The sequence below is a fragment of the Oculina patagonica genome, chromosome 10 (assembly GCF_052425735.1).
Source record: "Oculina patagonica isolate OP01 chromosome 10, crgOcupat, whole genome shotgun sequence".
Classification (NCBI taxonomy): Eukaryota; Metazoa; Cnidaria; class Anthozoa; order Scleractinia; family Oculinidae; genus Oculina; species Oculina patagonica.
The window spans coordinates 403,338-418,329 of NC_135767.1; the positions used below are offsets into that span (position 1 = coordinate 403,338).

Genomic DNA, 14,992 nt, shown 5'->3' on the forward strand with positions numbered 1-14,992 from the left:
TTAATAAATTGAAATAATACAGCCATAAATTGCATCTGTTCGAAATATTTTAATTAAAGGCCCTTTGAAAAACCTAAATGACAGATTTTCATACCCTTTCGTATACCTAAACTTGTGAAATTTGTACCCTTTTATATACCTGAAGCCTGAAAAAGGTACCCCTTTCGGGCGAGCCTCCCCGTATAGGCCATAATAGGGAGTACCCCCCGGGGCTTAGACCAAAGCTTTTTCTGTTTTTTTTTTTTTAATTAAATGCTCATTTATTCCATGTGAACTAATCCTTTTTGTTTATATCGTTATTAACAATATAGTTAAGTGACACATAAAACAGGTATGTACAAGCACCATGTGCGTGTTAGTATAAGGAATTTCGGCGCGTGATTCGGTTTTAAGAATAATTGCGCGGACTTGAATCAAACGGTTTGTTTGCTAAGAACGATTAAATTTATGAAGACAAAGCTTTCTGATAAAGCAAAATAGTTTTTGAATGGAATTGTGCCTAGTTTGCTTCACTTGCCCCAGCCTGCTGTTAGTAAGGGGATGCCAAAATTCCCTAGGGATTTTGGGACGGGGGTGCCCAAATTTAGGGGATGCCAAAATCACTGCTCGGCATAAAGTGATAACACCGACCCCGTATCCAGGTCAGGGGATCTGGGTACGAGGTGCTTTGTGAGCCATGAACAAGCCACTTAACTGGCAAAATTTGGAAATAGTACACATTCTCGTCCCCTAGCCGTTTCGTTTCTCTTAGCCGGCTTGGCACGAGAAAACGAAGGGCTCTTGGGACATATCTTGGTTGTTTGGAACAAAGAATTCCTAAAGGAAGTCGAAAACGTAATGACTCTCTCATACATTCTTTTGAAACGTCATGTCTGCATACATGTAGACCGGAAGTCCTAGAATCTAGGACTGGAAATCCTGTGTCCCCAGAGCCCTTCGTTTTCTCGTGCCAAGGCCCAGCCGGCTAAAGGTCTGGAAATCCTGTGTCCCCAGAGCCCTTCGTTTTCTCGTGCCAAGGCCCAGCCGGCTAAAAACGAAAGGGCTATGGGGACGAGAATGAATAGTACACCAAACAGTAAAAGGTGGCGTCTGAAATTTAATTTTAAAGATTACAATTTTCACTTTGTCTAACAGTATAACTACAAATGTTATTATAATTTTTTTTTGTAATTTATACGACCTCTTCTATGTTCACCCTAACTGAAGTTAGGAAATTTACGTGTTGATGATTCTTAATCTTATTAGGGCGATTTTCGAAAGTAACTCGCGTTTGCTTTAGTTTTGCTCAGTGATTGGTTTAAAAATCTTCCGCCACTTTCTCATCCAATCAGAACTAAAACCAAAACCAATTGTGACTAGCTTGCACACGTTTTCCCGCGCTTCGAGTTTTGATTGGTTCACTAGCATGTCTGTGTTGTTTGTGATTGGCCAGAGTGATAACTTTGGTTTTGGTTTTACAACATCATTCTAACCTAGCAGGTATGTATCACTTCCACGTTAACGCGCAATTTTCTCACCCTCGTGCGTCACGTCTCCTCACGCGATATGACGTCATACATGCTCGTGTACTTGCCCACTCCAACTTAGGTACTCCTCAGAGGACATCGTTAACGGGATGTTCATAATAACCTCCATGATGGTTTACATATTGCATTGCAATTAAGTCACACATTTTTCCAGTTGTCTTGTGACTCTTCCTCAATTAAGGGCATAATAATATGATAAAACCATCACAGCGGCTACTGAGACCATACTTGGTGCCATTAAGATAACCACATCTCACAACTGCCAAAATCTCTTTTTAATAATTATGCTCTTTGAGAGTCCGTATTGTGTAAACTATCTAGAACTACATTATTTACAAACTGGATTACTTCTGTGACTTTTTTGTGTGCAATGATTGTATCAAAAATTCTCCTTACTGATTGTCATTCATTTTCTTTTAAATAAGTTCCGAGAATTTGGTGTTACAGATTATTTTCTATATTCTCATTAGCTGTATGCTGGACAATGTATTGATACTGTAAGGAGAAAGTAGATGTTGATCTCTCTTGGGAATCAACTGAGGTTAAGAATATACTTATGGTTTACTACTGTGAAATCTATTCGGTGTTACATATATAAAATGTAAAATACTTATAGCAGCCTAGGAGTGAATTTTATGGTATTCCTACCTCATAGCAAAGTTCTATATGCAGGCGTCAGATAAAAGATAAATGTAATATAATGTTGAATTCCTTTTGGGATAATATTGAATTGTGAACGGATGATTAATGTATGTGAGTAAGTGTGCACCTGACTTGTTTTATCTTCATCACAATAAGACTTGTGGTTGGCGAGTTAATTTTTAATATCGCTCTACAAACTTAATCTTGACGGGTTTTTCAGGTACTGCTGACAGTTTGTGAATCATTTCCAGGGGTTCATGGTGGTACTCCAAACGAAATCGTTGAATTGTCTGCAAGGAAATGAAGAAAACAATGCCATTAGACAAGGCAAAGTTTTCCTGTCATACGTTTGTTAATTAAGGGCGTGCGCCCTGAGGAAAATTTCTAAACACATACAGGGCTAGGGCTAGGGCTGGGGCTGGTAGCCGTTGCCTTAACTTCACTTGTAGTTTACTCTCTTTAATGGTCGGTGACCCCCCAATTTTTTTTTTGATAGACGAAATCCTCTTCCAATTCTCGGCAGATTGTAAAAAAATGGACAAAAACCTCAATGTGGGAAGTTTAAAAATTTCCAATTTCAGTTTCTGTCCACGCTGCATCGAATAGTCACGAATCTTGCCATATTGCGCTGTTAGGCGGGTGCAAATGTGATCGCTTAATGATTAGATTTACTTTAAGGAACGTTACCAGCTGAATCAATTTAAATCATAGATCCAAATAAACCATATAAGGCAGAGAAAATTTTATTTTCGCGCTTCGCACTCTGAGCTTGACTTGTAGTCAAGTCTATATTTTTGGACTAAGAGACACTGCAGCCATATTCAATAGTGAACCCCAATTTTACAGATTTAGGGTGGTCTTTTGGACATTTTATCTCCGCAATGAATTTGGTGACCCCCTAATATTTACATTTCTGACATGAGTAACTCAACTCACAGTGGTAACGTTTTTAATTAAAAAAAGGTCAATGTTGGAAGATTTTCACGCCAACGTCCTTAATGCGTATGAAATGAACTTTTTCTTTCTCAAAGGAGAGCACATCACTTAGGAACTAGGCAAAAAAAGAAAGAAAGAAAGACTGAAGATAAACAATAACAATTAATTTGTGCTGCGTCTCAGAGATTACATGTTTTGCAGATCGAAATCTTCAGGGACCTGGGCAATTTTATGGGAAACTGCAAATCTACACGAACATAAGTGTTCTTCACAGCGTTCAACTATCTTGTTTTCATAGTAATAGTTCTGGCAACGTAATTACCTTTGCAACCAAAAGATGCATCTCTAACTCTGCTATTCTGCTACCTGTAACAATAACAATAATCAACTTTAATTAAAGTCTATCCAAAAGGACTTGCTCAAAAATGGAAGACAACCCTCTTTTTTCTTATCCATATTTTTTTCCATAACGTATACAGTAAACATAGACCCAACATGCAGCTACAGCCCTGCAGTTGGAGCAGTATCCAACAAGCATCCCTATATGTTTCATATGGGGTCCCCCCAGATCTCTTTCTGTACGTTTGTATATGTATGTAATGTTTCCAAACCTTTTCTCTTCAGACTTCAGCCAAGGATAAAACTAAACAATATTGTTGCAGGAATTCAGTTTGTCTGTATGCATGTTTCATTAGTTAATTCTTTCGAAAATGGTAATACCTGGGTCTTTGTTACAGGTGAGGTTCATGAGATCAATGGTTAGAGGGATGGTCATCTGAAAGGGGCTCGTCACCAAAAAACTCACCAATGCACATGCGTGGCCCAAATCCAAAAGGAAGGATTGCATAGGCATGTATATCTTTCTTATTTTCTCTTAACCAACGCTCAGGTTTGTATTCTGATGCATCCTTGAAGTGCTTTTCTGAGGCTCCAGTTGCATAAAAGTCAAGCTCGATAATTGTCTGTAAAATGACAATAAACAAGAAAACAAGACATAAAATCCTAACCCAAATTTATAGGGTATTCATTTTTTACCAGTGAAGTACCAAATTAAAGCTACATGGAGATTAGGAGCATTAACACTGTCACCTCCTTTTAGCCAAGTTCAAATTTCACATCTTTCATAAGGCTTTTCCACTTGTGATTTACATTTGAATATTTTTTCGACTTTGAATTTGCACCACCCAAATGGTGCATGTATAGTATATAAGGAGAATATTGTGGACTGAGTCTGCTAAGTAAGCTTAGTGTTTAAGGTGGCTGAACACGGTTTCCGCACGCTCTCTGGATTGGAGTCCGATCGTGCAGGCTCAAGGATTTGAGACAAACATTAAATGCTGCATGAGTGCAGTTGATCGAAAAACTGCGATCACGCGTTTTATTGTCTGTCCAGAAAGGCACAATTTCTAACGAACCAGTCGTTAGAATTTTAAAAAATTTTACAAGGTTGTAAAAGTAAAAAAGTGAACTGCTGATTACAAAAAAAATATTTAACAAAAGGATTTTTTAAACATTCTAGGACATTACATGAAAGCATACAAATGAAAAAAATCTAGAATGACTGAATTTTCTGAAATCGAGGGGAATTCAACTTTTTTGGTTGATGTATAATTAGCTGGGTTGCCATGGTAATGCAACATGGTATTACGCAACACGCAAACATTACAAATGCAGTTGCTGATGTTGTGCTGAATTTGAGCTGATCATCAACTGCAACGGTTTGGGCGTGAGAACAATATATAGGATACATACTCCAAACTCGGAAAACTGTGTTCAGCCACCTAAAGTAAAGTTGAAAACAATTTTAAAAAAAGCACAAACCTGTGCAGGAACTAAATAACCACTCAAAATCACATCTTTCTCCAGTACTCTTCTGTTTGATGCAAAAACTGGTGTCATTCTGTTAAAGAAGAAAAAGGAAAGATACATATCAGTTAGCATTCTGCACTGACCTTGGAGTTTCTGAGTTAGAATTTTTACCTCACTTTAGCTTTTATATAGTTTAGTACTATTCACAAAATATCAATGACAGTTAAAAAATAGTGTAGTACTTTATGTACTTCATATGCAGGATTTTTGTTGGGTGGGTGCGAGCGCCGGAGGCGTGAGCGTCTTGGCGGGGGATGGTGGTCCGGGGGAATTCTCCCCTTCGAAATTTTGAAAAAATTAGTTATTGAAGTCCACATTTCCTGCATTCTGAGAGTCATTTTAACACTCAATCCCCTATTGGGTGGACCTTTTGGCCCATGGGTGGGGGGGGGGAGTGCGGAAGCACCCATCGCACCCCCTGAATTTACTTGCCTTGCAGACTCTTTACCACAAGCTTTTAAGTAAGACAACTTTGCAAGGCTTCCAGCTGTAACATCTCCATCTTTTCCCAGAATGCTGTATATTTCCTGGTGAAGCTTTTCTTGGATAGTAGGATTTCTTGCCAGATGATACAAAAGCCATAACGTTGTATAAGCAGTCTATAATATAATATAGACGGTAATAACGATAAAATATTGAAAGCATCATTCAAATACCTGCCAACCCCCAGAGTACAAAAATCTGGAGATGTCTAGAAATTTTGCATTGTAAGAAATTTTATGTCATTTTTGACAATCATGTCTGAATACTCTCCGAAAATCACACGAAGACCTTCCAAATGTTCCTGACGTCTCTTGGAAATATAAAAAATAACGAAATTGATGAAAAAATTTTGCAAAAAGCCACAGTAGGTATTTCCCGGGAGATTTGGTGCTCTAACGGAGAGACCGGGAAAACTGGGAGAGTTGGCAGGTATGTATTCAGTTAGAAAAAGCTCCTTTCCCTGGTTAAAAGGGCATCTAAGCAACTACACGTAGGGATGGCACACCTTGCAAAATGTTAAGTTAATCACCCCTTAAACTACCTTGTTTGGTTGATTGGGGAACAGTAAGAAGAATGGCAAGTGAAAAAATAGACAGGGGTTATAGCACAACTAAAGTAAAGCACGCGCTCTGATTGGTTAATTTAGTGTCTACTATTTGCCCATGGGTGTACGCTGACGTATGCCTTCAACCTGAGTGCGCGCACTGATCGCATGCGACATGGCACAAGAAAGTGTATTTTCTCGATTTTCCTGTGAATTTGAAAAGCTAAACATAAAAAATCCATCTCTCTCTAATGGTGAAAGACTTTTAGGCATAAGGCACGTCTGAAATAATTCAAAAGTTTGTTTTTCTGTGTTTTTTCTTTTAGGTTTTCGTCAGCACTTACACGAGCACTACACGCATTTGTTTAAATGAGCGCGCGCACTTTTACCTCAAAGAAACTGTGATAAATCGCCTAAAAGTTGTGCTATAAAACAAATGGTAAATGCCATAGCGTACACTATTGAGTTATGGATGTACTTGGGAGGCTTGCTAAGCACTCAAGAAGCTAGAGTCGCACTCGGCTATCGCCTCGTGCGACTCTTACGCTTCTTTGGTGCTTAGCAACCTCCCGCGTACATCCGTAACTCAATAGTGTACGCTATGGCATTTTCCATTTGTTAATTAGTCAGAAGGATGGAGTAAGGCGAACTGAAATGGCTCGCATAACTTGCTCAGCTGGCTTGCACTTTGCCAAGACCCTCAGTTTAATTTGCTTACAAACAATGAAGCTAATATTAATTTTATGGTACTTACTGTGTCAACACCTGCACCAAACATAGTTAGTGCATTGCTGCAGACTTCTTCGAGAGTCAACTCCTTTTTGGCCAGCAGGTAGGTTAGTAAAGGAACAACTGAGGATAAATAGAGTGAATATTAATCCCATTAATATAAATCTAGACAGTAAGAGAGAACTCAGTAGTTTCACTGTTCTGATCATGCAGTTCCTATTGAGCAAGTACAATTCAACTGACAGCATGGAATTCACAAGTCTTAGATATCATCAGCCTAGCCAATATAAAATTTATCCAGGATAATGATTACAAAACTTTATTTTGCCATATAAATTTTGTAATTTAACAGAGAGCCAAAGGACGTAAATAATAATAATAATATACTTAACTGACCACTCCCGCAATGGGGTTTTTCAGGGCCAATGTGAAACAAATATTGTAAATGAACATAAGATGGTTAAAAATCCCAACTGGCTGGAGGCAGACCAGTTGGCTATTTACAAACGCAGCCGAGGAGTTGAACTCAGGACTACCGAGAACAACACCAGCTAGTGGTCAGAACAGGACTTGAACCCGCGACCTCCGGATTACAAGTCCGACGCTCTAACCACTCGGCCACGCTGCCTCCAGAAGGATCTCATTGTAATATTTCAAGCTATTTCAAGCTGACGTGAGGATCTCATTGTAATATTTCAAGCTATCATAGCAGCAGTGCCACCCAGAGCTAAATTTTTATAAAGGAACAACTGAGGATAAATAGAAAAACAACAACATCAGTTATATATAAATTCTTGTCAGTGGTTAACAACTTAAAGTAGCTTAATGTGCACAGTGGCCGGCTTCTCAGGATCAAGCAGATGTAACGAGTCATAGAAGCGAGCCATGCGAGTCATGCGAGCCATAGCAGTGAGCCACGTGAAAAAATTGTCGTAAACGAAAACGACATGGTTTCGAAGTGTTTACCGTATCAAACGGGAGAGTTGAAAACACTGCCCCCCAATCCGCGGACTACCCACTGACCCCCACTCCGCGGACTACCCTACGGACTACCCCCTACGGAGTACCCTTAATAATCAAACAATTTTACGTTAATGGGGAAATCAGACAGGAGAAACCTACCCATGCCACTTGCGCGATCGATCGAAACAACCACCATCTTGTTTTCCTCGATCCAGTCTTTCTTGTTGCAACCTAACTTTGTGCCCAACCTAACTTCCGGACCCATCTGATTCAGTATTGAGAATGCCTCAAGTTAACCCCTTGTAAGGGGTAGTTGAACTCCTCAAATATTATCTCAGACTACAAACTGAAAGTTACAAATATTTCTGCTCCCAAACAAGTGAGCAAACTTCACTTGTTTCAGAAAAGATACCGGTAATCTTGAATACATATATTGATGTACTGGATCAAAAAAACCTCACCTTGATTTTCTTGTGATTTATCATCTCTGTTAGCCATTTCTTCAAGCTCTTTGATTTTCTTGTTAATATACATCATCCCAATCTCACTTTGGATATCCAATGATTTGCTTAGCTTTTTAAAGGATGGAGTATCTATATAAGGCAACAAATTTTTTTCCACAAATCCGAACAGTAGGTTGTGCAAGCACTGAAATATATCATCCACTGCTTGAATGAACTTCACGGCTTCTTCACTTGGTGGATCATCATACAATCCAATTCGACTATCAAAAACCAAGGTCCCCACACCTAAAATGTTCAAAATATCTATTAGTAGGTGGAAATGCACCTCCCAAAAGACCAACCCCTAACATCCTCGTTCCTGGGAGGTGGCCTGTCAGGGTGAAGTACAGTGGGACTTAGGTCCCGGGGTCGCTACGGTAGCTGCGAAGGACTGGCAGAAACCCTGAACAAGCTGGCAAATAGGCTATGGCAAGTCTGCACGAGGCTAGTCACCCCCTCAGACTCAACATGTGACTAGAAACCAAAAAAGAAAAGAAAGGAGGCCTTATGGGTCCAATAGCGCTAAAAACATACCTGCCAACTCTCCAGATTTTCCCGGGAGACTCCAAGTTTTTCATCAAGTGTCCTGGTCTGATTTTCAGAGAGTATTCATACATTGTCTTAAATGATATCCTTACAATGCAAAGATTTCTGGACGTCTCCAGATTTTTGTACTCTGGGGGTTGGCAGGTACGTAAAAAGGACCAATGATGATGATGATGAGGTGGAAATACCCATAAAAGCTGACATCATAAAGAGAAGTAATGGTCACATGGGACCAAAATAATTTAGTTAATGAGTCTGTCTGTACTAACATACTTTCTGTTGCCCATTTGCCTAGTTCTCCTTCCAAGTCAGGAATTTCTCCAGCTTCAAGTCCACCGGTCCCTCTTATTTTGGCCAATCTTTCTATAGTATCTTTTGTAACAGAGTTGAAATTGTCAATGTTTTCCTCCAATACCTTTGGACGCATCATTTTAGGGGCCAAGGCCTGGCGAATTCTTTGCCACTCTTTACCATCTCTGTGAAGTAAAATTTTAAGGCCTCTTACTATTTCTGGTGAAACCCATGTGTTTTATAGTCAAACAGTGCCAAGGGTTCGACATCTCAATCGAAACTAAAATTTGTGAGAAAAGGAACAAAATTGTGAAAATCTGTCAGGTTTAAATAAGAATGCCAGAAACTAAAAAAGGGAAAAAAATTCAGTTGCAAAGCTGCTGCATATTTGACTTCACCTTTGAAGGGCATGAAATGTGAAGTCAAAGCTATAACCTTTTCTGACCTCGCCTTTGACGGGCATCAAATGTGATGCATGAGTTATAAGTTGTGATATTTGGGAATTACAAGTTGCTATAGCAAGATGTAAGTCATGCTGAAAAGAATCATGGCGGATTAAAGATGTTAGACTTCGAAATAATGGAGAAAGCTCTGAAAATCGCTTGGATTAAAAGAAAACATGAACAAAGTGATGCCTCCTGGAAAACAATCCCCGAACAAGTAACAAGTCAATATGGTGGTCTTTCGTTTTTAACAAAGTGTCATTATGACACTTAACTACTCGATCTACGAAAACTCCCTGCCTTCTACCATTCCGTACTAAAGTATAATTGGTAAGAATATAAACATTTAACCTCCTTTGAGGAAAAAAAACCGGAAAATGAGATCATTTGGAACAACTCTAGCATCCCGGTTGACCAAAAGCCGATTTTTTATAGCACCTGGTTTAAACAGGAAATTATACAAGTCAAGGACTTGTTAAATGAAAATTGAGATTTCCTCTCTCTAGCTGACTTTAAACAAAAATTCAAGGCCAACACTCTATTCACTATGTACGTACTATGGTCTCATCAGAGCTATCTCGATCAGTTGGAAAATGTTAATTCGAAATTCATCTCGCAGTACCCAGAGCTCCCCTTCTGAAACCACGCCACCAACAACAACCATCTCCACTCGAGAGGCGTATAATGCTATTCTTGCTAAACGTTTTGCTACACCAACAAATGAAAATAAAATCTTGAACTACGGGTTTACTAAAGAAAACATTCATAACATTTACTTACTCCCTTTCCGGGTCACCAGAGAAGCAAAGCTTATTGCTTTCCAGTTTAAAATAATACACAATATTCTGCCTACTCGTCTCAGCCTACTCCGCGCTGGCCTAGTAGACGACGACACTTGCCCTTTTTGCAATTCTGAGAAGCAATCGCTTGGTCACATGTTCTACAATTGTAGGGAGTCGTCACTCTTTTGGGAACAGTTTACTCAATGGTGGCGCCAAAAATTTCTCGAAGTAACTTTATCAGAAAGCACGATTTTATTTGGGTGGCACCAAAACACTAGCAACGAGCGAGTGCTCAACTACATTCTTCTTATCGCAAAATACCATATTTTTGCAACTAGTATCTGTGATGACAGGCTGAGCTTTGATCGCTTTCTTATAAGACTGAAATCGAAACTAGAAGTTCTACGTAAAGTAGCCATTAAGCAAACAAATCGCTTCATAAATATAATGCTACTTGGGCACCTATACTGTAGGTTTTTTTTTCTTTTTGTTTTTCTTCTTCTGTCTTATTTAGTTTTTTTTATTATTTCTTGTTAATTGCCAATCCTCAACTTATTTAACTGTGTCATAGTTCTGTAGTGTATTATAGTTTTCTCATGTATAATACGGCTTTATAAAAATGTCCTATAGTGCATTGCAGTTTTATGCTGCTTAGAAAACACCTTCAGGTGTTAGTAAAGACTGTTAGTACAGACTGCTAGTAAAATCAATATGGTAGGGTAAGTAGTATGTAAACGTTTTTTTTATTTCTTTTTTTTATATGTGGTATGTATTGTAAGCATTAGTAAAAAAAAAAAATAAAAAAAAAATAAGAAAAAGATGTAAGCCGTATTTTCTTTATACGTATATATTACACCCTCGACGCTGTATTTTATGCTTTTTCCTTATATGGCTATCGTGTTACGTATTATCTACTTGTATACTTTAATTTAAATTTTAGGAGCCGTTAAGTTTTATCTCACTCCAGCTCTGGCCCTGTAGAAGACTAGTTGACTAGTCGAAATATCGGCCAAATAAATTGTCCAATACAAGTGTCGTCGTACTAGCCGTGCATTTAAAATTACTGTTTTATACACCTCGAGTGAGTTCTAGTACATGCATCTCCAAGCTACGTGAGATCCGACAAAGAATTGTGCCATAGTCTTCCTAACGTTGTGTGGCCCTCTGCATTTAATCGTCCCACATGATTCAGAGTTATTAGTTATGATGGCAAGTTATGAGTTGTGATCAAGACTTGTGTCGCGATGGTGAGTTTAAGTTGTGATTAAGAGTTACGAGTTGCAATGTAGAGTAATTCAAATTTTCTGACTGTTATTCCCATCCCTTTTATATAGGAGGCACCCCCCCTCCCCCGGGCGGTGTGCTATAAATGCAGACTGCAGTGAAATGATTGTTGATGTTGTCCTTTGTCCTAAAAAGGGTCTTACAATTGGGGGGGTTGTCCTACAAAGGGTAGGTATTTTAAGTTTTTATTGTCCTAAACAGGGTCAGGGTCAAAGCCCCAGTGTCACCCGTATACCTAAACATGGTTCAAGTACCCCCCACCCACCACCCCCTTGTCGCACACTGTCCCCAACGAGTTTCTGTCGAGACAAACAATATATATTGTACCTGCATGCAAATGTCCAAATCAGCTTCCATTATAATACTTACAAGTTCACTAGATCGTGAGGTTGTCCCTTTCTCTTCCGATAAATGTTTAAGGCTTCTACAGCCACTCCCCTGCCCGGATATTTTCCCTCAGCTCGATACACAGTCTCGAAGTCAGCCGGCTCCATAATGTGAACGGTTGGGGTCTTATCTGTGACATCCTCCTTAAGTATTGGTCCGTAGACTTTGAATAGCTTTTCTTTTAGCTTATAGAATTTTGAAAATCCATCACTTTGACGATAAAACTCTACTGCGGCCGCGTATCTTCCTCGGGGTCCTGGTATTTGATCAAACGGCAAAGGTTCATCATCGATGAACTCTGAAGTTGATCTCGGCTGTGCTACTTCTGCTCGCTGAAATCGCACCTGACCGAACGAAGAAATGGGAGAAAAGAGATGCAGATGTGTTGGAGATACCCGCTTTGAAGCAAATTTGGCGGCGAGCATTTTCTTTTTGCCGACTCACAGCGATTGCATAACAAAATCAGCATCATATCCGCCCGGTATCGGGGACTGGCACGGCGTTCCCCGAGGGCATTTGCGGGCGGCCACCAAACGAACTGGACTGGACTGGACTACTAAACTGGACACCGCGGACTGGAAAAATGACGAATAGTATTACGCGAAGCAGTAAAAAAAGCGGCGTTTTAAATTTTATTGAAAATATTATACTAATTTAAATTTTTAGAACATTATTCTTAATTTTTAAAACATTATACTGTCTTGTAATTTTATATTTTTACCTTTTTAACTTGAGTTTAACTTGAATTAGTTTTATTTGAGGACCTCCCTGAAAACCACTCCATGTGACGGGAACCTCCTCTTTATTAAAAATTATTTATTATTTTTATTATTATTACTATTATTATTATTATTTTTACAATTTTGCTTTATTTAACTACCAGGTATACTCACTACATTTGCTCACGTTGTCTGTAAATAACAAAGACAGACACCTGGTAATGGTCCCTGCCGTTTTTCAGTCATTTTACTGTAACTAAACTCCCTATAAGACGGACACCTCTCACATTGAAACCGTCAACGGACACCAAGAATGTTCTTTTTCATGGAATAATACTTCAAAACTTCGTATGGACATAAAGCAAAGGTAACGGATTACTTTTCTGCTTACTTGTATCGGCACCAGAGATCGTTTTTACCGAATGGTAATGAGGTTATGTTATGGGCCGCATTTTCTCACTCGAACACTCACTCACTCAATCACTCACTGGATTCTGATATCAAACCGCAATTAATTCATCATTAAACGAGAAACGTGCTGACAGAAGGGTCCTTTAAACGCATTCAGCACATGTCAATCAGAAACAAATTATTCTTCAACCTCGTTCCAGGGTCTCTCTCTTTCAGGGAACTAAATTGAATTTCACAAAACAAATCGAAAGAGGATCACTTACACTTATCCTCTGGTGATAAAAGAGAATAGAATTCGCTCAACGAAGCCTCAGAGCATAGGCTATCAATGACCCATTCACGTAAGAAAACATTCAAAGAAGCGTTTTAGTGAACACAACATTCATGCACGTTTTTGTTTCGCGTCACATCATCTTCGTGTCACGTCATCCGTTCTTGATCTTTTTGAGTCGTGCAGAAACGCGCATCTTTCTCTCAAATTTTATTCGCTGCTAAAAAAAAGTAAACATATTCACAAAACAAATTTACTTAATGCTAAAAAGATTCAAAGGTTACACTTAAATATTTTTGTGATAAAATACGGAATTGGCGCTATGAACTACATATAGTTACGCTTAAACTGTTATAAAAAATTATTACGCTCGCCTTGTGATGTGTTTTAGTCAACACAACATCCACGGCACGTTTTTGTTTCGCGTCACGTCACCTCGTGTCACGTCATCCGTTTTTTTCGACTTTTTTGCTTGTTTACAAGCGAAAGTAGGAGAATAACAGTTATGTTAGGGAAAATTTCACATTCTTGTAAACTCTCAAAGGATTTTTTTAATTTCTCAAGGGACTGTTTTAATTTCTAAAGGGATTACTTTCAGCTGTGGGTGATCACTTGCGATCTCGTGGAAAAAAAACGTGACTTGTCACATTTACAAACGTTATATAACAATTTAAAAAGTGACATGTCAGCTTTCTTATCTCAACGCACGTGTGTCTGAAAGGCGATTTATAAAAAGCGTCGCACAAACAATGGATTGCGTAACTAAAACACGAATAAATAATCACTAGCACTTACATCGTTTAAAAAGTTACAAACGTCAAAAATAAACCATACCAAAAAAAAACTCGCTCTTTTCAAAGATATTTTTTAAGTTAAAACAAATGCAAGAGATGGGGGCTTCTTTTAGCTTAGGAGCGGTTAAAAATTAGGCCAAATTTGGTCGCTACAAGCGCCATTCTATTTCGTCATCAGCCTAGGTCGTTAGGGGCGTGACCTCTCGTTGACAGCAATGTTGCATGAATCGGCTTTACAACATGCGATCGTATCGACGCAGTTCGAGTGGAATTTCAGTCAAAGGCAGCAAAATTTTTTCGTATTTCATCTTCAAATATAATTCGAAAGCATTCACTGTATATATGGCTTTTGTTTAATCCTTCTTAAGCCCACGAAGAAGCTGTCTTGATATCCGACCCTCGCAGAGCCTAGACAAAACGCAGCTTGAGTGTATCGATTTGTTTACGCCGCAATAATATGCGCAATGTTTTCTCCGACAGTAGTCGGAAATATCCGTATTTTTTTCGTGCTTTTTCGTCGCAAAAACAAAGCGTCGAACGCATATTTTGTTGTTTCATTTGCTAATTTCGCTGCCGTAATCGACTGCCTCGAAAGGTCCTTGCAATGTTAAAGTATAGAATTGTCAGATCTCGGTGAAATTTGCACTGTTTATTTGTGTAATGTTGAGGAATATGTGTATAAATACCCGGCGCGGACGAGCCATTTTTGACAAAATTATATGGCTGCATTTCCTCCGCGAAGATAGGAAATTGTTAAACTAAACTACAAAGCAACTGTAATGATAAGTTCGAAGAACAATGCACAGGATAAACCTTCGACTCATACTTCATGCAAAAAAGTCGGTATCTCGAAGAGACTTTGATTCATC

At 38.8% G+C, this 14,992-nt stretch overlaps 1 protein-coding gene across 1 annotated transcript; it reads right to left on the reverse strand.

Moving 5' to 3' along the window:
• Nucleotides 1–1,978: 1,978 nt before the first annotated feature.
• On the reverse strand, nt 1,979–12,401 carry LOC144628097 (cytochrome P450 10-like). Its single transcript, XM_078486155.1, has 9 exons — nt 11,911–12,401; nt 9,015–9,217; nt 8,154–8,441; nt 6,755–6,852; nt 5,406–5,572; nt 4,926–5,004; nt 3,910–4,066; nt 3,427–3,470; nt 1,979–2,458 (listed from the first exon to the last, which is right to left on the reverse strand). The coding sequence occupies exons 1-9, from the start codon at nt 12,351–12,353 to the stop codon at nt 2,348–2,350; spliced, it is 1,590 nt and encodes a 529-aa protein (XP_078342281.1). The 5' UTR covers nt 12,354–12,401; the 3' UTR covers nt 1,979–2,347.
• Between the last annotated feature and the right edge of the window lie 2,591 nt (nt 12,402–14,992).